This window comes from Mytilus californianus, unplaced genomic scaffold, assembly GCF_021869535.1.
Source record: "Mytilus californianus isolate M0D057914Y unplaced genomic scaffold, xbMytCali1.0.p SCAF_7, whole genome shotgun sequence".
Lineage (NCBI taxonomy): Eukaryota > Metazoa > Mollusca > Bivalvia > Mytilida > Mytilidae > Mytilus > Mytilus californianus.
The window spans coordinates 81,682,795-81,710,584 of record NW_026262723.1 but is presented as its reverse complement, the minus strand read 5'-3'; the positions used below and the strand labels follow the sequence as shown (position 1 = coordinate 81,710,584).

Genomic DNA, 27,790 nt, shown 5'->3' with positions numbered 1-27,790 from the left:
AAAGCATGGAGATAAAAGGATTAAAAAAATTATGTCAAGGAGCGACGACTTGCCTGTAATGTGACAAGAAAAGATAACACAAATTCTCTTGAAATGGAATTTAAGATATTGTGCGGTATGATGGTAAGTAAATTAAAAATATGGATGTATTCTTACCATTTTAATCAATTAAATCAGATATGAACGATTAAAAAAATTCAGGTACATGCTTAATGAGTCTGTTGGTTTAGTTTTCTAATTTGAAATCAGACCACATCTCTATAATTTAATAATACTATTTTGCACAGTAAAACATATGAACAATAGATGAAATGATAAATCGATTTGTTAATTTGACACATCAACTGTCTATATAGATTTAAAATGACAAGATGAACAAACGTCAAAGCTGATTTATTTCAATACTTGGAAATTTAATTTCAACTTTACTTCTTACAAGAAAACCTTTATGATACTATGCAAATAATTAATATAGCTGTGACTAATAATACCATTAACGATTTAAACATTGCATGTACTATTAATAAAATGATGAATTATTGGATTGTCATGTAAAAATATAAGACCACCAATTTCAGAGCAAACGACACATGTCTCTGGGAAAACATTCATCACAGACGCTCGATACCAGTTCATTTAGAAAAACAACAACATAAAACACTTTAAGCGTCAAATCCTCAAACTGACCTAGATGACAATTATTAGATAAAATAAATTAAGACTAGATTTAAACAGAGACATATATATGTGTATATTTATGTTTCTGATTTAAACAACCCGCAAATTTTTATTGCACCTTTACACAAGAGATCAATCAACATGATACATTTATATAAATAAATTACAATTAATATATGTAAGAAAGCTTCATGTTAAAATGAAGTAAAATCCTTCAAATTCATGTTCAAACAACAGTTATTACATTATCTATATCTTATAATGTTGTGTATTCATAAAAATAATTGACAGAAACATCATAATAAGGATTTCATTTTGACTAGGGCAATGTTTACAAAATGAGGGCGTTTTTTTTTTTTTTTTTTTTTTATATTACTAATCAATATTGGTTCGCACATTAATACAGCACTATTGGTCACAATCAACATTCTCTTTCCAATCACAATTCCCTGCTTCAGTATTCCACCACAATGCCGGAGGACAGTTACGTATATATTTTGTAATGATCCCTACACATGAGATATATTTCGAACAATCTTGTGGATGTGGATAATTCCCAAGAGCCTTTCCAACACAGAAATCTAAAATAAAAATAATCAACTACAATTGCTATATGTCATTATCAATTTTATTCATAAGTAAATGATCTTTGCTTTATTGAAACTAATGTGACTGACTATATTAGAATGAACTGATTAAAATTTTGTTTCTGTAATTTTTTTTGTGCTCTTTAATTAGAGTCTCTTTTGTTTACGTTAAATGCATCTTTTTTATGAATAGACATAAAAATATCAATGAAAACTAAAATAAAGTTTTCATATACTAGTAGTATATTTATTGCGGTCCGGAATTTTTCTCACTCTTGAAGGTCATACGGTTACCTATGTTTTTTTTTATATCTACGTCATTTGGTCTCTGGTGAGCAATTGCCTCATTGATTATCAGACCATATCTTCTTATTTTTTATATTGAAGAAAAACATAATCTACCCAAACATTATTTGATATCTTTTTTGTATTTTTTTTTATTTTGAACAAAGATGTATTAAAATTGTATATATCATTCAAATGTTGACAATCATAAGACTTGGTTTTGCATACCTAAAGCTACTGTTTTAGGTGATGTCGTTGTAACTAATGGTTGTGAAGTTGCAGAAGTATGTATTGTCGTCTGCGTTGGAACTATTGATGAAGATTTTGAAGTACTAGTTGATTTCGCCGTTGTTATAGTACTGGTACTGGATGTTGTGACAGGTGTATTCACACTTGTAACTGGTAATGATATAGATTGTGTAGCAGAATTTAAAGCTGCTGTTGTTATTGAAGACATGATGATACTTGTTGCAGGTTTGGTTGATGTTGTTCTCGTTGAAGACTTAAGGGTACTTGTGGATGAAGGCTCCTGTGTTTTTGACATCGTACTTTTTGCAGACGTTACCGTCTGTCTACTACAATCAACATTTCTTGGCCAATCACATATATTGGTGTTAGTATTCCAATAAAGTCCTTCTTGGCATGATCCTTGTACTGCCCCTCCGGGATAACAGCGATAATACTTGCTACAGTCAGCAGGAACTGGATAAAACCCGAGAGATTTTGACGCACAGAATGCTGTAAGAGATTATATATCACAAATTGAATGAAAGCATCGATCTTTTTTATACCAAAATAAGTCGTCAGTTTACAGAAACTGAACTGGAATTAAACGTAGCCTTATTTGTTCGAATTTAAAACGTATGAAATCATATGAGGATTCTCGAGTATAAAATTGACTATGGATTATAAATCTAATATGATGTACGTAACATTTGTTCATATCAGAGATACGTTATGATGTACGTTACATTTGTTCATACTAGAGATACGTTATGATGAACGTTACATTTGTTCATACTAGAGATACGTTACGTTACATTTGTTCAAACAAGAGATACGTTACATTTGTTCATACTAGTTAAGCCCTTTTTGAGGCCCCTCATGGGGGTGTCCAAGTAATCCCATAACCACAAATGTTTTGCCAATATAATCACATAATCATTAATTATTTTTTTAAACAAGATAATCAAATAATCAAAAATACAGTCCTAGATTATCAAATAATCAAATAATCATAAAATATTTGGCCTGGTAATCAAATAATCACTATAAAACCTGCCAAGTAATCACATAATCAAAAACCTCATGAGTAGGCTCTTTTTTGTGTTTTACCTTCTGTATGTTTTGTTTAGAAGCACTGGTGTAATAATACCAAAAACGTATCATCTTATTTACCTGGAGACAGATCGATTGTTGGAGTTGTTGAAGTACCAGGCATCATAGATGAAGACATTGAATTTTGACTTGAAGATGGAGATTTTGAGGTTGATAAAATGGATGAAGATGGAGCGAATGAACTAGTCGAAGGCGATTTTTGAATACTAGACGTCGATGCAAATGACGACGAAGTTGTTGAATCAGATGAAATCGTCAATGTAAAAGAGCTTGAGGTACCTATTGGTGAAACTGACGATGAACTTGGAGGAAATGTTGCCTTGGTTGATGTATCTGTTTGTATGATACATACTACGTTGCTGGGATAATCACAGTATTTTCTGTTTGAGTTATAAAGTAAGTTTGTTGGACAGTTCATGTGGAAAGCTACTCCTCCTTTACAATCATAAAACTTCGAACAATCAGCTGGATCAGCATATATTCCACTGATTTTGTCTGTGCATGGGAAGCCTGTAATATGATTTAAAATTACGATTAGTTCATTTTTACCCAAAAAGTTGTAGCTGAAATGATTTGAAAAAGTAAAGGAAGAAGTCTGGAATTTGGAATTTAAAATTGATACTTTAAATCAGAAGAGCATTAGTTGAGGAACAAAATAAGCTAAAAATATTGATAGGTTATGGAACTCCTTTTTGAGATATTTGATTTAAAAAAAATGGCGGGAAAAGCCTGACCCAGACTTTTACCTTATATTTAGCATAGGCATTATTTGGGTCTCAAATCGTAAGAAAAGAAATCTAGAACCTGTTTTAATTGGTAATGACCTTTTATGAGCTATTGGAGTCTTCTATGAAAAGAAAAGTGTGTGATATGGGGCAAAATATTTTACCCTGTATAGTAGGAAAAAACCCAAGGAGTCCGAAAAAAATTCCTAAACCAGAAATGACTACATCCTTAAGAGGCTCAGGTGAATTACAAATTCAATCTGTTTCAATCTGTAAAAAAGTTGTTTGCCTGACAATTTACATGTTGTACCTTTAAATCTTAAACCTGATAACATTCATCATACCGGAAAATGTTTATTGGTATTTTGTTGTACTGTCGTCGAGGTTGCCTTTGTAATATTTTTATGTTTACTAGCAATGTACAGTTTACTATCAATATCCGTATACTGAAACATCCTAGGAAAATTACAATTATTAAAACGAAAATATCTATTCGGTAAACGAGTACCTGTGATTATAGAAAGCTCTTACGGGTTTTCATTTTTAAGATGACAATATAAAAAAGCTACGAATATTAGTTCTGTATTTTCTATAGTTCAATTAAATTTTTTTCTAAAGAATTTTTACCAAAATCTGCACCTGATTAATTTTTACGGATTTAATGTTGCTCGCACTATTTCAAAAGTAATAGGATAAAAGAATTGAAGAAATGTCATTTTTTATTATGTAGGATTCTTAAATCTAATAATTGTGTATGTTCCTATAGAAGTTTTGGCAAATATGCACTGGATATTGATTAGCTTTTCAGAATAATGATGTAGATTCATTCATTTTGACCTTATTATTTCGCCCTCTGTGCAACTCTTAATTGTTATCAGCTTGGTTTATTTCACTATACGATGTACCTGAACTAGTTCCTCCCTGTGTCGTCGAACCAGATCCTCCCTGCGTCGTTGAACTAGACCCTCCTTGTCTGGTTGGACCTGATGTTTTCGGCACTGCAGAAGGCATTCCAGTTGGGAGTGCAGGAGTTGTAAGTGTGCCACCATTCTCGGCAATAATCAGTCCATCCTTAATTGTATTTAAAAGAGGGTATTTGCGATTACCTTTAGAACATGTCTGCCTGAAATCATCAAAAGATAGAGCCCACACCATGGCACCACCATATCCCTCGGACACCAACCATTCAATCTGTAAAAATAATAGAAATGTTGAAACTGAAGTCTGCTGATTCACAAAACGCAAAAAATATGCTGATGTATGAATCTAGAATACTTACCCTTGTTGCACAGAAGTGCGCTACATCTTTATTATTCCTGTCGATTATCCATAATTATGAATATACCAAACGCTACAACCTAGATGTATTCACCACAACAGACCATATCAGCATTGGTCGTCATATTGTACTCAGTATGTCAACTCCATCCGTAGATTCGTTATGTAAGATTCAAAACTACATGTACTTTTTATTATCAACTGAAAGGATTGATTATCACATTGGATGACTTTTTTGTATAGTGTTCAATGTATGTCCTCCCGTATAACATTAGAATCTACATTTCAGCCAACCCTCTATAAATGTATTCCCAAGGTGTCAAGACTCGGGATTATAAAGAGCTTGGCAGGTGTATAGTATATTTCTTATTAGAGGCTACTAACAAAACACATAGTGGTATATAGTTAATTTTGTTGTCGTAGTTAATTTAAGTGATAGACAATACAATGGTTTCTTAGTATACTAGAATATCAGCAATTTTCTTTTTTTTGCAACGGCATTCACTGAAAAGATGTCAGCAAAACACAGACGATTTTTGGTACATTAGGTGTTCAGAAAATTTAAGTTTTTTTGTGTATAATGAAATACTTCTATAACCGATTTCTCCTTCACAAAAGAGTGGAGATATTCAAGCCAAACTTATATCACTTCCTCTCTGTGTTTTGAAGTTGTGAATCATGCATGCATTTGAATTTTTGAAGATATCTAAAATAAGATTTGTTCAGGATTCAAATTCAATGTTAAGAAGGACTTTTGTAATAGCTGAAAAAACTCGGAAAATGACAATATTTGAGTGACACTCGCTTTTTTTATTATTCAATATGAATGCTTACTTTAATTTGAAGACTAAGTTCGTCATCGAAGCCAACCCACAATGAACCGTCAGTATAATATGGAACCATCTGTTCACTGTCGTACACTGTACGGCCTTTTCCACTGTCTTGAAGAGCACATATCTGTTACAATAATAATTTCCATGAATAATAGTAACTTTGTAAAAATAAACTGTTGACACAGAGATTTGTCTCGACTGTCGGCATAAAATTCCGAAAAAGACAATCTGATGGACAGCAACATTGCTTATTAGTTCAAAGTCGCTGGACCAACTAGTGGGAAGGGCCTCGAAATGGTTGACAAACTGAGATGTACAAACAGCAATGTAACTTTATAGAAAATATTATCTATTGTAAGTAGTTCCTATCAAACTAACTTAATTATAAAACTTAACATTGAAAATTGTTAATTGATTGATAGTCACTTGACCATGACCTAAAGGGGCAGGGCCATCAAAATAATTGTCAAACTAATATGTACTGATAGCAATGCAACTTCACACAAAATATCATTGATCTATCACAAGTACTTCCTATCAATCTAACTTGAGCAGAAAACTTAACATTTGAAATGGCTAATTAATTCAAAGTCACTGGACCATGGCCTAGGGGGCAGGGCCTCAAAATAGTCGTCAAACTGATATGTACTGATAGTAATGCATCTACAAAATATCATTGATCTATCACAAGTACTTCCTATCAAACTAACTTAAGCAGAAAACTTAACATTGAAAATGGCTAATTAAATCAAAGTCACTGAACCATGGCCTAGGGGGCAAGGCCTCAAAATTGTCATCAAACTGATATGTACTGATAGTAATGCATCTTCATACAAAATATCAATGATCTAAAACAAGTAGTTCCTATCAAACTTACTTAAGCTGAAAACGTAACAATTGTTGACGCCGTCATCGCCGTCGCCGGTAAAGCAATCCCTATGTCTCGCTATCCGGGACTTTCGTTGCAGGCGAGACAATTATGTTGATGATGAGAATTATTTCTAAGACTTTTAACTGTAGACGAAAGTATACTCTAAACACAAAACAAAACATAGAATAAAGACTGACAACTGTCGCAGGATAATTTCGGTGTAGATGTGTCATTGTAAATAATGGTAAAAAAACATGGTTGCGTTAAAAATGAGATTCGTTTCCTGACTTAATGATTTATTTTAAAGTTTCTTTAGTAGTTAGAGAATTAGAGAAATTATACTGCTTTCAGGAAAAACAAAAGAAAAAAAATCACGTAAAAAACATCACAATCAAATTGGAACAATGAAACCTGTTCAAACAAATTATACGAATGTTATTTGCAAGAAATAAAGATAATGAAAACAAAGTATAAAATATAATACCTCATAATAAGACATGAATCCAGATTCTCCAGTATATTGTCCTTTAATACCTGGTCCGCTAGCCGCCGCTCCGATACCTGTCTGACTACCAGCTAATGTGAATGTTCGCCCGTACGTAGCTAAACCAATAATTAATTTTTCTTTCGGTACTCCTGATGAATTCCAGTACTTAGCCGCGTAATCCTGAAACCAAAACAAAGCAAACTGAATTATTTGTTAAATCATTATAATCCTTTCTGTAACAGGTAAGCAGATTCTTACTTAACCACGGTTTTGCTTTGGAAGGTAAAGTATCATTAAAACAAGAATGCATTATTACAAAATAAAAATAACTTGCAAAATGTGTATTCCAACAAGTCTTTGATCTTCGACATTAATTCATACTATGGAAACACTGCGCTTTGGTACATAGAAGGGTACTACTGATCTTTTATTGCACAAGAAGTTGTGACCAATTACTATGTATTCTGTTACTCTTTTTTTATAAAATAACGTTACGGTATTACACCAACAATTAAACAAATCTCATTTAGAACAACATGTAACAGTAGCCATACTCTTACAAAACATAGTGCTTTTGATGATATTGTTTGCTAACAAATTAACTTACATGATGAAGCTTTTCTGGATGAGTAACATAATTTGAGAATATTGAGCCCAAATTTACTTATGCACGAATTGCATTACAAGTTTAGGGTAGATGTGCTACATAGTACGCTTTTAAAAGATTTTCACAAAACCAGATTGTTTTTTTTCAGTATCAGGTGACTTCCAGAACGTCATGTGTCACTTCAAGAAATTATAATACTTCATATATATACAGAAGTGGAAAATGTTGGAAAGTGATGTTCTTGCATTTACTTGTACTGTTTTCCTGTCATTTGATGGTGTCATTTTTAGTGTTATATTTAACATTGCTATAAAAGTGCGAGGTTTGGCAAGCCACAAAACCAGGTTCAACCCACCATTTTTTTCTTAAAATTTCCTGTACCAAGTCAGGAAAATGGCAGTTGTAATCCTATAGTTCGTTTCTGTGTGTGTTGCATTGTCGTTTGGTTTTTGTTCACTTCAGTGTTTCTGTTGTTTTGTTGTTTTCCTCTTATAGCTGATGTGTTTCCCTCGGTTTTAGTTTGTAACCCGGATTTGTTTTTGTCTCAATCGATTTATGACTTTCGAACAGCGGTATACTACTGTTGCCTTTATTTAGGATATACATGGTTTTCATGAATTTAAACTTCAGGTAAAATATTAAGAGAGCTGTGATAATTTATATATAAATATAGATTTGATTGTATATATTGACACCTTAACCAATCAAGTCTTTCCGGAGATAATTTAACTTACAATATTTAAGTATTTCTGATCACCGTACTCATTGGACTTAGGAAATAAAGGACTATTATGTCCCGTAGTAAATTGCCAGGATCCATGAAGGTCATACGACATAATGTTGATAAAATCCATGTACCTATAGGAATAAGTAAACATAGTAAGAATGCAACATGATGTAAGAACATACTGTAAAAAGTAAAATAACAAAAATACCGAACTCCAAGGAAAATTCAAAACGGAAAGTCCCTTGTCAAATGGCAAAATCAAAAGCTCATATACATCAAACGAATGTAACAGATTAATGTTGAATTGAAAAAATCTCAACACATTAGATATACCACAACCTAAAAAATATACGAACTAATGTTTTGAACATATCTTATGAATAAATTGTAATGAATACAAGGCAAATAATTTAGCAACATGCATCGTATCATTGTTGCACTCATATAAAGAGAAATTAAATGGAAACAGGTCCACACAATATTAAGACAACACTTTTTGGATCTCCGTATCTGTGGTCTAGTGTTTATACTTTATCTCTTTTTGGTATTTACGATACTAACAAATAATATATCAAAAATAGCTTACTGTGCCATTGTGGGGATATCATAGGCGGTATCGACGGTGTATTTTCCAGCAGCAACTGCAGCAGTCAAAAGAAGACAGACTAATCCAGAGGTCTGGGACTCTGCGTCGAAGGCTTCTTTAAGTTCCTGCCATGTAAGGATTTTAAAAATATATTGAAGAACCAATATGAATGAGAGAAGTAAGGAAGCATTAATGGGACTCAATATTGAAGAACCAATATGAATGAGAGAAGTCAGGAAGCATTAATGGGACTCAATATTGATGAACCAATATGAATGAGAGAAGTAAGGAAGTATTAATGGGACTCAATATTGAAGAACCAATATGAATGATAGAAGTAAGGAAGCGTTAATAGGACTCAGTATTGATGAACCAATATGAATGAGAGAAGTAAGGAAGCATTAATGAGACTCAATATTGAAGCACCAATATGAATGAGAGAAGTAAGGAAGCATTAATGAGACTCAATATAACAAAAGAAGTAAGTGCACAAATACACAAAGAAAGTGGCTGACAGTATTTCAAGAACTATATTCTGTATTTACTTTTCATTTTTATTTTGAAACTACATATATTCTTTAACATACATGAAAATAGTTATACCTTAACCAGTAATCCAAAGTTGACTTTGTCTTCAGGTTTACCTCCCCTGTTTGATGGATATTCCCAGTCTATATCTAATCCATCGAAATTATATTTCCTCAGGTACTGTATAGCTGAACTAATAAATTCTGCCCTTGAATCTTGGGTGCTGGCCATCTGAGAATATACTACACTGCCAGCGGTCCAACCACCTAGCGCTAGTAATGTTTTTAATGATGGATTTTGTCGTTTCAAATCATTTAGCTGAGAATATCTGTCATAAATATATAAAAAAATACATTTCAAAATAAAAATTCTTTCTTCCTCTTTCATTGTGAAATGTTTGGTACCCGATTTCGCGGCTACTTAGCGCTCTTTATTCATTTCTTGGAGGCCCACATTTGAATCTTATATTGAACAAAATAAAGTTATAAAAAAGGTAAAATAACAAAAACACCGAACTCCAAGGGAAATTCAAAACAGAAAGTCCTTTATTAAATGGCAAAATCAAAAATTCAAACACATCAAACGAATGGAAAACAAATCTCATATTCCTGACTTGGTACAGGCATTTCCTTATGAAGAAAATGGTGGATTAAACCTGGTTTTATAGCTATCTAAACCTCTCACTTGTATGACAGTCGCATAGAATTCCATTATATTGACAACAATGAGCGCGCAAAACAAACAGACATACCGGTAATAGGTAGAAATGTCAAAAATTGGGGTACAGCAGTCAACATTGTAATATAATCTTAATCACTATGAAAACCTATTTCAACAAAGAAAAACAAAATGGCATATAGACACTCTATAGACAAAGAACATAAGCAAAAATGAAAGACAAAAATACAAAATTGACCATAGAACAATAACACAATGGTGGGATGTATAAGTACCGAGCCACGCCAAAAGTATATTACCAAAAAAATGGACTAAACAGTAAAGGTTAAAAATAGTGTACATGACAAATAAAAAGAACACTATAACACGTAATTAAGATGACAAACAACGTCATTACCTAGAATCTATATTTCAAGACTATCTTGTATTATTTATAAAGTTGATACTGAATATTTATCAACAAGTCTTGGTATCTCCCAATGAACCTTTTTTTAGAAAAAGGACGAGAAGTTCTTTGACATAACCTTGGCTAATCAACTTTATGCTCAGACACTGGTGACGTTTTATAAAGTCTGAGTAGCAGCTGCCAGCTCATGAATACCGAATGAGTTGGGAAATGTATATCCCATATGCAGGGGAAGTTGGTATATTGCTGCTAATGTGGGGGGAATTTATAATTTCAAAATCAAAATCGTCTCGTTTGTCAGTAGATTATAAACTCATCATAGATACCAAGTTTGCCAGACTGTTTCAATTTCAAATTTATCTATGAACCCGACAAATAAATTACCTTAACTTCGATGACAATTTTTGTACTTTTACTTCTTTCTTCTATCTTTTATAGAAAAATTTAATCTCTGTTTGATATCAACTAACAAAGTAATATCTACTTTTCCCCTTAAACACAGATCAAGAAAACTTATCTTAAGTAATTAGAAAATGTTGACTAAATCTTACAGTTCATAGTCATTGTACTCTACTTTCTGTACCATGTTGCCTTCGAGTTTACAGAATGCATAGATAATATGTGTACACAAGTAAGGATCTATATCGCTGGGCAGGAACTTCCCATTACCAAGTCTGTACTGTGACCAATTAGTGTAGTAACATACTCTTTTGTATTCTGTGGATTCTAAAAAATGAAATAAATATATTGCTCAATTAGATAATAAATATCTTAAAGATAAAACAAGTTGTTTAAAAAAAAAGCAGTACGTGAACCCGAGACCGCTAATTAGTCAATAAACATTTGTTGCTGAATGTTTTGCTTTTGATTTGAAATAATTTACTAGAATAAGGAAATGCTGATGGTAAAACACCTTTATTGAAAATATGTAATTGTGTGTAGATTCTTGCTCAAGTTAATTAAAAACACTGTTGGATTTTAGTTGCAAATAGAAAAGTATATACAGCTAGCATTTGAATTTACCTTTTAAGACTTGACGATTTAATGTTTTACTTGAGAGTGTACATCATATTTTCTTCGTGTTTAATACACAAAGTCCTAATCCTATTGCAAATCGGATTGTCCAAAGCAAATTGAACAAACCAATCGCAATTTAAATTTCAGCATTCAGTTTGCTTTATAATTTGAATGCATTTGTTTTATCGTTCATATCTTCATATTTTCTCACCTGGATGCCTTCAATTTTTCTTATACTCATTATTAAAGTTCTCTGTACTCATGGAAAAGTTGGTATAGAGAAATTGAAAGTCAATAAGTCCAATTTTTATTTGAAGTGTAAGGTTTCGTATGCTTTTCTTGCGAGTAGCACACTATCTTAGGATCTCTTATATATATATATATATATATATACTGACAATTATTAATGGTCGCAGTAAACATCTCAAAGTTACTTAAATCAATCCAAATATTCTAATGGAAAAACTAAGTTTTGAAAAATATCTTGTTTTCAAAAGTTTAAGAAAGTCAATAAAATCGTCATAAATACCAGGATTCAAATTTTGTACGCAAAACGTGCGTTTCGTCTACAATAATCTCATCAGTGTCTCTCGAAACATAAAAGTTAGAAGAGCTACAAAAAGTACGAATTTGAAGAGCATTGATCTAAAAATTCCAAAAAGTCTTGCCAAATACCGACTGGATCAAGTAGAGAATACGTAATTGTAGTTCAATCGGATTATTAATTTTTCATAGTAGGTAAATTGGTTCTCATATATATAAGGGAGTTTTTTTATTTTCTGTTATTTGGTTTTCATTTTTATAAAACAATTGTATTCCTTTCAGTTTTAAGTGAATTGTATGCATTTAAAATATTGTAAAGATTAAATGGTCGACAGGTCAGCAGGTCGACAAGTCAGCAGGTCGATTCTTGGAGCCCAAATATTTATATGCTGGCCTGTCGACCTGCTGACTTGATGACCTGTCGACTTGCTGCCCTGAAGACCCGCTGACTAAATAAATGGCTGCGGATTTTAAAAAGTTTCTAAGTGAGGATATCTTATCGACCTGCTGACTTGCTGACCTGTTGACCTGCTTACCTGTCGACCTGCTGACCTGTCGACATGTAGACCTGCTGACTAAATAATTCAATTGATGGAGATCAATTATTTGTATGCTGACCTGTCGACCTGCTGACTTGTTGACCTGTCGACTTGCTACCCTGTAGACCCGCTGACTTAATAAATGGCTACGGCTTTTAAAAGTTTCTAAGTGAGGATATTTAACGACCTGCTGACTTGTCAACCTTTCGACCTGCTGACTTGCTGACCTGTCGACCTGCTGACCTGTCGACATGTAGACCTGTTGACTCGGGTTAGGGTTAGGTTTAGGGTTAGGGTTAGGGTTAGGGTTACTTGTCGACCTGTTAGTATATTGTCTAAACCTTCCCTAGGACTCATCGTATGAATATTATAAATACCAGCGAAAGAATTTAGCCGGAACTACTTTAACGTATACTATACTTGGGCCATACGACTAAGGTAATCTATTCATGGGGTAGAACATCCTTAGTATTTCGAAAATTTCAAAGTCTATATAATAGGACAGTCACTCACTAGAGAAATAACTAGAGGTCAGAATATCTTAATGATGACCTGGCATGCATCAAAGTCACTTGTCCAGCTCTTACTGCCGTGTCCTGAATTAAGATTAGAAATGCGGAAATTCATTTTCTGTGTGGTTTTCTTGGGCAAGAAATAGTAAATGGAAAGCATACGCACTGATATTCTGGATTACAGTATGCATTTGCGTCATAACGTATATCTATTCTAGGGTTAAATCTAATGTTAGCTGAATTCGGATATCAAACTACCTACCTCAATAGGCTTGACTCCGGATTCATTGCCATTTAATCTGGAATTTGTGTGAACGCAAACCTCTATTGTTGTCAAATGGGGTTTTTAAATTAAATCCGATTTTGTTGTGTCGTGCGAACAGGGTGTAATACCATATAAATGAACCAAGACGAGTCTAGGATAGCCGGTCAACACAATGCATACAATTTTAAAAATGTCATTATATTGCAAAGATTTAGATAGATTGATTGATTGTTGGTTGCTTAACGTCCAGTGGCAAATATTTCATGCATCTTTCAACATGAGGCATCAGAATTAACAGACGTATCGGCGTACTTGTACATCCCGCATAGCCAAACGGACGCTCCACTTTGGTAAGAGTTTTACTGCCGGTCGGAGGAAGACGAAGAGTAATCGTATATATACCCCCCAGTCATTGGGGGATGCAAAGAGTTAGATGCTTTTGGAGTGAACTATTAAAAACAAAACAAACACTAGATCTAGAGCCTGTGTCGCTCACCTGTATCTACTGTGGTTTTGGTAATCATGTAAAATAAGGTTAAAATCATAATAAATAGTATTAGATACCCTAATAATGATTGAGGCCAAGTTTGATTTAATTTGGCCCAGTAGTTAAATTAAAAGCAGGTCATCCCATTAATATTGTTATCATTATTTAAATTAGTTTTCAAGTTGTGACCATTTGAAATGTTTTTGTTACAATTTTCCCATAGACTTCTACAGTAAACCCCTATGTTCTATTTTTAGCCATGGCGGCCATGTTGGTTGGATGGCAGGGTCATCGGATACATTTTTTCAATCAAGAAACCCTTTTGAAAATTGTGGCTAAGTTTAATTCTATTTGGCCCAGTAGATTAAGTGGAGGAGATTTTTGTACAAGATTACAAAAATTTAAGAAAAATTGTTAAAAATTGACTTTAAAGGGCAATAACTCCTTAAGGGGTCAATTGACAATTTGGGTCATTTGTCTTATTTGTAGATCGTAATTTTTGGAATATTATTGCTGTTTATAGTTTATCTCTATCTATAATAATATCTAAGATAATAACCAAAAACTGCAAAATTTCCTTAAAATTACCAATTCAGGGGCAGCAACCCAACAACGGGTTGTCTGATTTGTCTAAAAATTTTAGGGCAGATAGATCTTAACCTGATGAACATTTTTATCCATTGTCAGATTTGCTCTAAATGCGTTAGTTTCAGAGATATAAGCCAAAAACTGCATTTTACCCCTATGTTCTATTTTTAGCCATGTCGGCCATCTTGGTTGGCAGGCGAGGTCGTCGGACACATTTTTAAACCAGATACCCCAATGATGATTGTGGCCAAGTTTGGTTTAATTTGGCCCAGTAGTTTCAGAGGAGAAGGTTTTTGTAAAAGTTAACGAGAACGACAGACGAGGATGTCGGACGCCAAGTGATGAGAAAAGCTCACTTGGCCCTTTAGGCCAGGTGAGCTTAAAAAAGAATTGAAATTTATAAACATACATCGTTAATAAATCTATTCCGAAAATTTATAATACACTACCAATAAACACAAACGTCAGAAAAGTATTTACCGATGGACATTTTTGATCAAATCAATCTCTTCTTGTAGTCTAACTTTCCGAATATATTGCTATACAAAATATAAGCAGCGACTTATAAAACCAAAACTAAAATGGTATGAAATAACTAACGTAGTAAATAAAAGATTGTTGTAAAATATCAATTACGTTTTTGTGAGATGCAAGGATTTAAATTCCTTGTGAAATTGAAACCATGCAAGTATATTTTTTTTCATTCACTAGTTGAAATTTTTTATACTAATTGATTTGTGTGCATCCCTGATAATTGGTGCTCTTATGTTGCATATAATATGTATTTTTAAAGTGCTCCAAAGTAAGGAGTATCATGTATGTTTCACTCAGAAACATGTCCATCCCCCAAACGTGTCCATATGTCAAAACGCCAATGAACACCAAAACGTCTCTTTTTTATGAAAGCCCAAACGTTCCATATGAATCCAAAACGTCCCCATTTTATCATGAACGCTTAGTCATGTCCACCGTTATTGAATAGTGATTTGTAAACTAATCACATGTTGTATAGATATAAGTCCAATCGATGTTATTACAGGAACATTCCTTTTGTTTTGTTGTAAAAATGGAACAGTTATTCTCTAAAAGCCCAGAAACCACTCTTGCAGGAAGCCGTCCGTGCAATACCCTGATACATTATTAAGATATTTAGCCATCACTGCAGTATATGAGTACAAAAGAATTTACTTTGTTAATAATGAATTTAACTGTACAAAACTAATAAGTTGCAATCTATGTTTGCTCTAAACATGCATGAAATATTTGCCAGTGGACATTAAGCAATTAACTGTTAAGAGTTAATGTATGTGTTGCAAATCAAATTTGCAGTTATGCTTAATATAAACAACCGACTTTGAACAAAATAATGCTAATAAATGACCACTTAACCAACAGTTGAAGCACTGAGAAAGTTGCTTTAACTATTGATTACTGGTGTCTATCTATTTGAAAGCAGAATTAAATCAGTGATTTCATCTTTCACTATGCATAGTGAACCACATTTTGGACTATATGGATCACTACACCTTTCCTCTACATGTCCTTGGATAGCGGCTTTTAATTTTTTTTTTAGAAATGACCGAAACCCGACGTCTTCAGTAGTGTTCCCTCCCCTCTATCATTGAATGTCGTAAACGTGATTGCATTAATACTCAGGACTTATTTGAGCTAAGAGTTTTCATAAAGTGGACAAGTTTTCGGCGAATAACAACTGTAGGACATGTTAAATTTGGGAGAGTAAAAATTCTGAACCTTTTTGGCGAAGTAAATAATTGGACCATTTGGGGACGTGAAATTGGACATGTCTGGGCGATTTGTGATTTAAAGGACATCTATGGGCGAAATGAACATGTCTGAGAGTGTTAAATATATGAGAAATCAATGGTCACAAAATTTGTGTCATTATTTTTGTTGCAGGTAATCCACTGATCTGATGGCCATAGGTGGTTAATGAAAAAAATCATCCAGTCAGCATATCCATTTAAATAAATTTTCAAACGACCTCGCAGTTGGTAACATTTGCCAAAATTCATAATAAGACTAAAGTTTGATGGAAATAAAATCCAGGGGGGGTCTTTTCACAAAAATCTTACGACAAAAATTGATCGTAAGTTATACTGAAATGTCATGACTTACAAGTATTTTTTCTCGTAATATTTTTTTGTGAAATTAGCTGCTGACCTTCCGATTAATTTTGTGGGAGCATGCAACAGGAAACACGCCTACTTTTTATTGGCCTTAAAGAAAGTGCACATAATTATAAGGATCAATATTAATTTAACAAACAATGGATTTGTAAACAAAAATTCCCCCTTTTTACCTACAAGAGTGCACATGCTGAAATGTCTCGCCTTCTTTACTAACCATTGATTCTATGTTCACTGGTGTTAAACTGATAATCGTAACTGGAATTACGACGATCCCAATATGGCGACGGCAGAAATAGGTAAAATCTTTTCAGTCATTTTTCCAAATGTAGCCCGTTTTTGTGAAGAGTTACTCAGCTGCAAAGTTTTTCTATACCATTACATCATATATGAATCGTAAAGGTGCACTATAATTGTCTAAGCGCTTAGAAAATTGCCGTCGAAAAATTCAGGATGATAATCGTAATTCGATGGCATTTTTCTTGTTTGATAATCGTAATTTCTTTATGGGATAATAGTAACTGAAAAATAATAAATGTGTCTTCCAGCTTGTCAATGGTATTTTGTGTGTAAAAACGGCAATGTCCAGTTAAACGATGACATTAACGCGCAAAATAAAAAATAATGAAGCAACTTACAGGTTAATATTTAGGACAAATTTACTTACATGTATATATATCTCGATTTATAACTGACAACAATATGCATAACCTTTAAATATATACATGTACCTGTTAAAGATATGGAAAATGAAGCAGCTGTCGAGTCAGTTATTGTGGTAAATAGATAATTTAAATTCTTTTAAAGTTTCAATGTTGTTTTCGCGTTTAGGGTTTTTTTTTTTGGAAGTGGGGAGGGGGGGGGGGGGTATTAGCATTATCCCACATCCCAAAAGTGCAATCCTTTCAAATGAAAGTCCCGTATACCACATTTCAATATGCCATATGTTTTGCCTCAAATATTGCATTTATCCAATCGACTTTTAAATCAATAAAAAGGGCAAGTTAACCTCCCCTATCTCAATATTCCCTATACCACGGGGATGGCTGTGGGTTACTTCCTATATAAATATATAAGTTATAATACGGATCAGATTTTTGGTCTTCGGCAATACATGAAAGGGGATATTTTTTTTTAATTTCAGCAGCACGCCAGAAGTGATAACACCCCTTCCCCCGTGCCTTATACAGACCTCATTTATCATAAGATCGCTGTCAGTTTTGAGTTCCCTGTTGTTTATATTCGGGGATGGGTCCACAAACTATGTAACAGGGAAATGGGGGGGGGGGGGGGGGTGCTATAAACTGAACGTTTATACTAAATTTCTGCGAGAAATGAACAAAATCTTCCATCAGTTCTTAACTGCATTATTGGATTTAACAGTTGATACTTTGATTGGTGGATATGAGTTTCCATTTTGCCCTTTTCCTTATATTTCAAAAGAAATACATATAGTTTAATTTTGGAGTGAAATGTATCCTTGTTAATATAGCCGTTCATATTTTTCAAGTGAATTCACTTTTGTTCTGTTTTACATTGATATTTTATATGATTTTAAAAATTAAATTCAAATATTTTGATTAAATACCCATGTATTTTAGGACGTTTCTTTCAACAGGGTGGATGGTAAAGGATCTAGAATAGTTTATTGTTACTATTGTTTATTGTTACTTGTGTTTATTGTTCTTTGTGTTTATTGTAACTTGTGTTTATTGTTCCTTGTGTTTATTGTTCCATGTGTTTATTGTTACTTGTGTTTATTATTCCTTGTGTTTATTGTTTTTATTAGCCTTAACTAAATGGCGCGTATAGTCTTACGAAGCATTTGAAGGACTGAAAAAAAAAACACAAATATATATTATATATATTAGTATTGGTCCTCAGACAAATATCAAACAAAAATTTTGTGCTTCAGAAAAATGCATGACAATTATGAAAGACTAATTTTTGTTTTCATTTGATAGAAACGTACTAAGTATATGGTAATTATGCAAGTACAAAAATGTTCTTTGTTACCTTCGATATTTTTTCTCTACAATAACTTCCATGCATATGTATGCAGCATATTTTTCATATACCAAGTATTTATGATTTCTTAAATCAGTTTGTTTCTGATATGGCGGAATATGCGCTATGATTTCTTAAAGTTGCAGTCATTCTTTGAATAAATATAGCTTGTAAGGTAATTTAAGGCCACATCAATTTGATTTCTTGATCTTCGGGCTTTTGGCCAAACTATTAAAGAACACAAATCCATGTTTGCCAATGAACTCCACGTCACCATGTGCTTAACTCCATAACACACAAAGCATTCCAACTTTTCTCTACTCTTATATTATCATTAAACGTTTTAAGGATGTCATATTATTAGAATGCCAAACTAAATTGGTGTTGTTAAAATTTATAGTTATTTTCTGAGATATCGAAATGTCAGTGACGGTCAGGAAGTAGCTAAGCATTTTTATAGTATTTATGGGCTATACAACTTTTTACACATTCAAAAAGGTGTGACATTTGTTTTCAAGTCCGTATTTAAATAGAATACCAAACAATATTTCTTTTTAACTCTAAACATGAAGAGATCATGATGACATTTTTTAAAATTTTCTTCCATATTTTGTGACGGTCCTAGTTCCTGGAGTTTTCAGTATTTTAACATAGTTCGTGTTTCCCCATTTACAAATTTATTGAAGCTGGTCCCCCTTCCAATTTTATGATATATACTAGTATGTAGCTTTTTACATTAGAACTGTTAATCATATATGCACAAAAAGAAATGTCATAAGATGTGGGAACGTTTTCGTGATTAATTCATCACCATATTTTCATCATATGCTATTAGATAGACGTTTTTCGTGTCAATACCAATCAAACACTATCCAGTTACGATTATCTTCATATTTATTAATACAGAAATTACTATTATCATTTGTGCGAGTTACGATTATCATCCCGAATTTTTCGACGGCAATTTTCTAAGCGCTTAGACAATTATAGTGCACCGTTACGATTCAAATATGATGTAATGGTATAGAAAAACCTTGCAGCTGAGTAACTCTTGACAACAACGGGCTTCATTTGAGAAAAAATGACTGAAAAGATTTTACCTATTTCTGCCGTCGCCATATTGGGATCGTCGTAATTCCAGTTACGATTATCAGTTTAACACCAGTGATGCTGATAGTCCTAAATATAAAGCTTGACTACAAGTAACACATAAACTTAACATGATCCAAGAAAATGAGGTCAGATAAACCAAACGAGAAATACATGTACACCTTACAATCATTCAATAAACCAAACATAGTTGACCTATTACTTATAGTTTCTAAGAAACAGTCTTAAACAAGAAAACTTAACATTGACCAATGAATCATGAAAATGAGGTCAAGGTCAGATGAACCATGCCAGACAGACATGTACACCTTACAATCAATGTATGCATTAAATTTAGTTGACATATTGCTTATAGTACCTAAGAAACAAACTTAACCATGAAAACTTAACATTGACCAATGAACCATGAAAATGAGGTCGAGGTCAGATGATACCTGCCAGACAGACATATACACCTTACAATCCTTCCATACAACAAATATAGTTGATCTATTGCTTATAGTTGAAGAAAAACAGACCGAAACACAAAAACTTAACACTGAGAAATGAACCGTGAAAATGAGGTCAAGGTCAAATAAAACCAGCGAGACTGAAATGTACATCATAAAATGTTTCCATACACCAAATATAGTTGACCTATTGCATATAGTATTAGAAAAAAAGACCAAAACTCAAAAACTTAACTTTGACCACTGAACTATGAAAATGAAGTCAAGGTCAGATGACACCTACCAGTTTGATATGTACACCTTACAATCATTCCAAATACCAAATAAAGTAGACCTACTGCTTATAGTATCTGATATATGGACTTGACCACGAAAACTTAACCTTGTTCACTGATCCATGAAATGAGGTCGAGGTCAAACGAAAATTGTCTGACGGGCATGAGGACCTTGCAAGGTACGCACATACTAAATATAGTTATCCTATTACTCATATTAAGAAAGAAATTAACATTACAAAAAATGTTGACTTTTTTTTCAAGTAGTCACTGAACCGTGAAAATGAGGTCAAGGACAATGGACATATGACAGACGGAAACTTCGTAACATAAGGCATCTATATACAAAGTAGGAAGCATCCAGGTCTTCTAGCTTCTAAAATATAAAGCTTTTAAGAAGTTAGCTAACGCCGGCGCCGCCGCCGCCGCCGGATCACTATCCCTATGTCGAGCTTTCTGCGACAAAATTCGCAGGCTCGACAATAAATGGACTTATTTTTTGGTGGTCACCATTTCACATTAACACTGACAGCTGCAATTGTAGGTAAGGAACCCTTTTCCATTTTGTTTTGTCTTGCTGCAACAAAGTCGCCAAAGCTAAGTTAAGGTACAAAAAAAATGTAAGCTGTTTTTGGCATAGCCAATGACGTTAACAATTTATTAAAGATTATAATAACAATTTTTGATTCCAATATAATCTTGATTGACTAGGATTGTCAGTCTTCCTACCGACGGTTAGTCGTTCTCTCCGGCCACTCCGGCTTCCTCCACCTATAAAACCGTACCACTACAAAATGGCCAATAGTGCAGCAGCAACTGTGTTGAAAGTGGCATTAAAACACCAATCAATCATTAATAATTACATATAGGTTAGTTTAACGGGAACCACTTATGGGAAGTCATTGATATGTGGTTTGTAGTATAATGCAGTTAGATGAGCATTTGCATGATATTAAGGGACCCGCCCCCATAAAAGGTCAAACATCATAAAATGACAAGAAGACAACCATCGACATCATCTTACATGTACATGCATATTAATATTTTGGTGAAAGAAGTTCATCCTCTTGATCTACGTGGTCATATTCCTTTCATATTCATATAAATAAATGCCACATGGATATATACAACAACAAGACAACAACCCAATGCCAAAGATAATTGAAAGACATCTAGAGGTCAATATACAGTCTCAAACAATAGACAAAATAAAAAAAGTACAGCCAATTGTTGAAATGTATTACTAGTATTACATGTATTTGCAAGATTTAAATTATTATATCTTTCACGACTTTTTTTGCATTAGGTTCAACCTACCATTTTATAAAACTGTGATTTCATTGCGTCTAGTCTGTTAAAAGGACATAAATTAGAGAAGCCAATACTATTGGGACATTGACTTGAGAAAAACAAAAAAAGACGTCTATTACAGGGGTATATAATTGATTATACATGTAGATTTGGAATCTTATTCTATTATGACGTCAGATTTGGACGTCGACTTGAGGAATGGAGGTCGATTAGAGACTGGACGTCAATCTGAGTCTTACATATGTTTATATATTGATTCAGTTGTGACGGTAAATAGACACTGATAAGTCTGATAACATTTTATAGTTTTGAATGTTTGTTCACCTATTTACTATGATTAGGTGGAAGTATGTTCTTATTTCAAAAAGAGGGGCACTTAGCATATATTGATTTGTGCATGAAGTGACAACTACTTGCTAGGAACCGAATGTTTTTACCACAACTTTGTTTGAAGTTTTAACCAGGGTACGTACATAAAATATAAATAAAATGCTCCGCAGGGCGCAGCTTGATACGACCGCAGAGGTCGAACCCTGAACAGTTGGGGCAAGTATGGACACAACATTCAAGCTTGATACAGCTCTGAATTTGGATTGTGATTAAATATTTGACACAGCAAAGGTTTCTGACACAGAATGAATGTGGTCTAAGAACTTAAAAATTTTAAATTGGACATTCACCTATTATGGTCCAATATCCAAAATCTAAATACATGGTTAGATTCAGCATATCAAAGAACCCCAAGAATTCAATTTATGATGAAATCAAACAAAGTTTTATTTTAGACCCTTTTGACCTCAATGTGGACAAAGTTGATAACGGGGCCCAAAAATCAAAAATCTAAATACATGGTTAGATTCAGCATATCAAAGAACCCCATATATTCAATTTTTGTTGAAATCAAACAAAGTTTAATTTTGGACCCCGATTTGGACCAACTTGAAAACTGGGCCCATAATCAAAAATCTAAATACATGTTTAGATTCAGCATATCAAAGAACCCTAAAATTCAATTTTTAAAAGTTTAATTTTGGACCCTTTGGACCTTAATGTAGACCAATTTGAAAACGGAACCAAAAATTAAGAATCTAAATACACGGTTAGATTCGGCATATCAAAGAACCCCAATAATTCAATTTTTGATGAAATCAAACAAAGTTAAATTTTGGACCCTTTGGACCTCAATGTGGACCAATTTAAAAACGGGGCCCAAAATCCAAAAACTTAATACACGGTTAGATTCAGCATATTAAAGAACCCCAAGAATTCAAGAATAAAACCCCATTGAAATTGATCAAGAAATAAGCAATTTATACGAAGTATCTTCTTTTGCACAATACTGTGCAATTGAATATTTCTTGCTATTGCGCAATACTGTACAATTGACAATTTCTTGCTATTGCGCAATATTGTGCAATTGAAGATTTCTTGCTATTGCGCAATACTGTGCAATTGAAGATTTCTTGCTATTGTGCAATACTACATGCAATTGAAAATTTCTTGCTATTGCACAATACTTATTATATAATAATTTACACATCCTGTTTGGTGTGTATCTCCTACCATATCATTATTATTTGCTTTTAAATATAAATCAGAAATAACCAACTTAAAATGGAAAATTTTAAAAGAAAAAAAAAAGGAAAAAAAGTAAAAAATTTTTTTAAAAAAATCCCCCCCCCCAAATTTTTTGAACCCCCTTATGATTCATCACCCCCAAACTCAATCCCAGCCTTCCCTTTGTGGTATGGTACCTTGCAGTACAATTTCAGAGAGATCCATACACTTGAACACAAGTTATTGTCTGGAAACTAGAAAAATGCTTATTTTTGGCCCCTTTTTGGCCCCCAATTCCTAAACGTTTAGGGCAATTACCTCCAAACTCAATTCCAGCTTTCCCTTTGTGATATGGAACCTTGTAGTACAATTTCAGAAATATCCAAACACTTACACACAAGTTATTGTCATGAAACTAGAAAAATGCTTGTTTTTTGCCCCTTTTTTGGCCCCTAATTCCTAAAATTTTGAGGCAATTACCCCCAAAATCAATTACAGCCTTCCCTTTGTGATATGGAACCTTGTGGTTATTGTCTGGAAGTTACAAAAATGCTTATTTTTGGCCCCTTTTTGGCCCCTAATTCCTTAACTGTTGGTACCATAACCCCCAAAATCAATCCCAACCTTCCTTTCGTGGTATTGAACCTTATGGTAAAATTTCATTTAAACTTAAACTAAAGTTAGAGTACGAAAACCAATGTGTCTTCGGACGACGCAGGACGACGCCGGAGACGACGACGACAACGATGACGACGACAACGACGACGACGACGACGCCGACGTCGACGTCATACCAATATACGACCAAAAAATTTTTAATTTTTGCGGTCGTATAAAAATTACATGTTCTTTTTCAGGACTTTTGGTCCATGTAGTTTGGCATGTTTGTTAGATCATAGATGTGGTTATGAAGGGCGAATGTTCATGAAGGGCCTGTATTACAAAGTATATCACTGGATTGAGCTTTTTGTCAAAGGGTATTAGAAAAATGCTTTGCTTTGAGCTCAGTTCATTGTTAAGAAAATGCATTCTTGTGAAATAAAGATTTGACAGACAACTCACATCTGCACATGATCTGTAAGGTAAGATTAAAACTGTCGGCACAAGAAATTGTTGAAGTAGCATCCATTCAATGTAAGAAGTAACTGGGGAGATTAAAGCATTTTATTTACATTTGAACTAAACATTTTTTGTCCAGAAGCCAAATAAAAAAAAGCAAACAATGCTACTCGTGCTACTACCAATATGATGCTAGGTGATTTTGTAACACTTTTTTAAAACATCTGTACTGCCTGCTGACGAGTCAAGAACATAGAACCCTATGAAAAAAAACAACACAAGAGAACGCTTTTTTCAGAAAACAGTCAAACATCCAAACATACTCTCCACACTGATCTGTGTCCACACTTGTATACTAACACTATATTATGTCCCAGGTTGTATTAAATGCTATACAACGCGTACAGGGACCGTCTCAAAACATTAAATCATATAATTGCGTTACCATAATACTTGGTATTTGATAAACGTTCACATAAAAACAAATATGTCTTGTCAAAAAGCAAAAAAGTTGGTATATATAAGTGATTCTTTTTTCACTGCAGTCTAGTCTTTACTTTTTTTCTTTCCGATCTACAAATGAACTTTGATTGTTGAAATATACAATGTCTTGTGGTACCCTATCCATACAGGGATCGTGGGATGTACCTTTGCAGCGTATTAAGGATTCCCTTGCTTTATAATGTTTAGGTATGAGGGTTCCTTATGAAGGTAAATCCAAAAAAGCACGAAATTAATGTGTTTATTAACTTTTCTTATATGAAAAAGGGTCTGTATTTTGGAAATTTAAAACATGATCTTTAACAATTCGTTCATTGTCATTTTGGGAATTATTAAGTACAATAAAGCTAAAATGTATTTAAATTTTATGTTATTGAATACATATTAATTTGGATACAATTTTTACAATCCAGTGACACACTTTTACTCCAAAATCAAGCCTGTTACCACCCTCCCGACCCCAAGGAACGCATGAACCTCATTCAGTTTTAAAATACTTATGTGTTCTCATTATATTTCAGTCTCTTAACCATAATACACAATTAACGGTTCACAAAATTTAAAAAAGTTAAATGATAGTTAAAAGTTATAGCACTGACATAATTCTGCACAATTCTTTTAAAATGCAACATAAAAACCTTATATTCTCCTAACAACATATTAAACTTCCTGGTTTGAAAAAGATTTTGATATGACACCGTTGCATTCAATGTTAAGAGACAGATTATATATATGACCTGTAAGGTGTTAATACGACCTGTCTCTGTATATATTAACACAATCCCCGAAGGTCGATGTTATCATAAATAATTACATATCTCCACCTCTTTCTTCGTTGAACATATTATGTCTTGTACTTTACTATTCTTGTGCTGTTTTATTTATTGTTTTATTTGTTAATTTCATGCATGCCATCAACCCCATTGGAGGTATAAATGTGCATTTGAATAAATAAATTAAAAATAGAATGAACACCAGAAGAGTAAGATAATGGTATTGAATCCAGTAAAATGAAACACAAGTACTTTAAAATACATACCTGCTATGTAGTATGATAAAGATACCAGCACTAATACTAGTCTCGGAATAATCATTGTCAGTATTTGGTCAGTCTTACTGTAGATAACTGAGCTTTGGCAGTTTTTATATCCACAATTTGTATCAAGTTTCTGGTTGGACCGTTACACATTCCCTGAAGCTGAAGATAATAAAAAATAAGTAGATTTATCGTTAAATACGGTCCGTCCCATTTTTTAATCACTGCGATCGTACTTCAATTATTATCATGATTATTTATATTTCCTTTATTTAAAATATTTAAAGTCGTAGTTTATTGTTAGTAAACATGACTGGTCAAACAATGCGTCACTTGTTTACATAGTGCACTGGTCATCATGAAATATCAGTATCTTTTGTCTTCCATTGATGTAATAAAACGTAATACTTTGCATGATATTTTAACAGTTGAAAGACCTTAAATGAAATATGATAGCATAAGCATGACTGATTTATATATTTCTAGTGTTTAAAATACGTCAATATGACCTAATCTCCTTTGTTGAAATGTGTTTACTTTTATGAATCAAAATACGTTAGTCCTATACTTTTTAAAGGACATTTTTATATTGAATGTTAAAATCTTCTACACAACGAAAACAATTGAAAAAGCAAAATTAGAGGGTATATCAGTACGTTTTTAGTTCCTCTGTATCAAATGATTGTTGTTATTTAAGCTAATGCATCGCTTGCCGTCTGTCGTCAATCCACCCATTTGTTGTCTATTAATATTTTTATCGTCTGCCTTAAAACTAGAGGGAGTTACATAAATGCTTTGAAAAAAATATCTTTTCGTTTGGTTTTTGGGAAATAAATGTGTAATTAGTGGCACTTTTATCCTGATTGCTCCAGTATTTAGTTTTTGCCATGCATGTTTGTTGCTTAGCAGTTTTGCCTAATTGAACCTAATCTAAACTATTACATCGTGGTTCTCTTTTCTAAACAAGTTTTCATTCATACAGTTACGATAATTTTCTTTTATGTATTATCATATGCATGCTCAGGCAAAATGTATTTCACCAAAAATTTAGTCTCTGTCCCTTTTCTACTGTAGAAATCGGTTTGTGTCACCAAAATGGTCTGTGCAACAGTTGATAATTTGCTTGAATATGCAATTTTCACCAGAACAAGTTCATTAGCATTCAACCACTGGAGAGTACAGACCCAATTCTATAACCTAGGTGTGAAGTGCCATAAAATCACCGAGTAACGGTAGAATCTTCATACATTCTGCTACGAAGCGTCACCTAATGTGCAAAATTAAAACAAACACCAGGAAACCAATTTATTTTTATTTGATAAAACTTTCTATTTTTACAATAAAGTAACAAAAAGATCATGAATATATCATGACTTATGATTTACAGTTTTGAAAAAAACAAAACAAATGCATAACTAAAATATCCTATGTACAATAATATCACATTTGAGAAGCTAAATTCAAAAGTAAACTTACTAAATAACAAAAAAATAAAAAATTACACTTGTACGTTGAAAAGGGTAGAAAAACAAATTCGATCTTTTCTTGGCTTGACAGATTACTACAGAAACTTCATTGAAGACTACAGTCATATAGCTACACCTCTCAACCACCTTCTCGGATATGTTACGTTTGAATGGTCAGACAAGTGCCAAAATGCATTTGACCAGCCCAAAACGGCTCTTTGCTCCACACTTATTCTTGCTTATCCTAATATGTAAAAACCTTTCATTCTTACTAAAGATGCCAGCGGCACAGCTATTGGGTACATTT

The 27,790-nt window shown here is 33.2% G+C and overlaps 1 protein-coding gene across 1 annotated transcript; it reads right to left on the bottom strand.

Annotated features, from left to right (window-relative positions):
• Positions 1-145: 145 nt before the first annotated feature.
• LOC127707850 (chitotriosidase-1-like) lies at positions 146-26,442 on the bottom strand. Its single transcript, XM_052212601.1, has 11 exons — positions 26,021-26,442; positions 11,166-11,340; positions 9,606-9,858; positions 9,003-9,127; positions 8,424-8,547; positions 7,080-7,262; positions 5,726-5,848; positions 4,519-4,804; positions 2,949-3,398; positions 1,779-2,288; positions 146-1,259 (listed from the first exon to the last, which is right to left on the bottom strand). The coding sequence occupies exons 1-11, from the start codon at positions 26,073-26,075 to the stop codon at positions 1,087-1,089; spliced, it is 2,457 nt and encodes an 818-aa protein (XP_052068561.1). The 5' UTR covers positions 26,076-26,442; the 3' UTR covers positions 146-1,086.
• Positions 26,443-27,790: the final 1,348 nt, after the last annotated feature.

Coding starts and splice junctions, on each gene's coding strand:
- LOC127707850 (XM_052212601.1), bottom strand. CDS start 26,075: ATGATTATTCCGAGACTAGTATTAGTGCTGGTATCTTTATCATACTAC. Junction 7,263..8,423: donor ATCAGAAATACTTAAATATT/GTAAGTTAAATT, acceptor TTTTGGTTTCAG/GATTACGCGGCTAAGTACTG. Junction 3,399..4,518: donor ACAGGGAGGAACTAGTTCAG/GTACATCGTATA, acceptor ATCATATTACAG/GCTTCCCATGCACAGACAAA.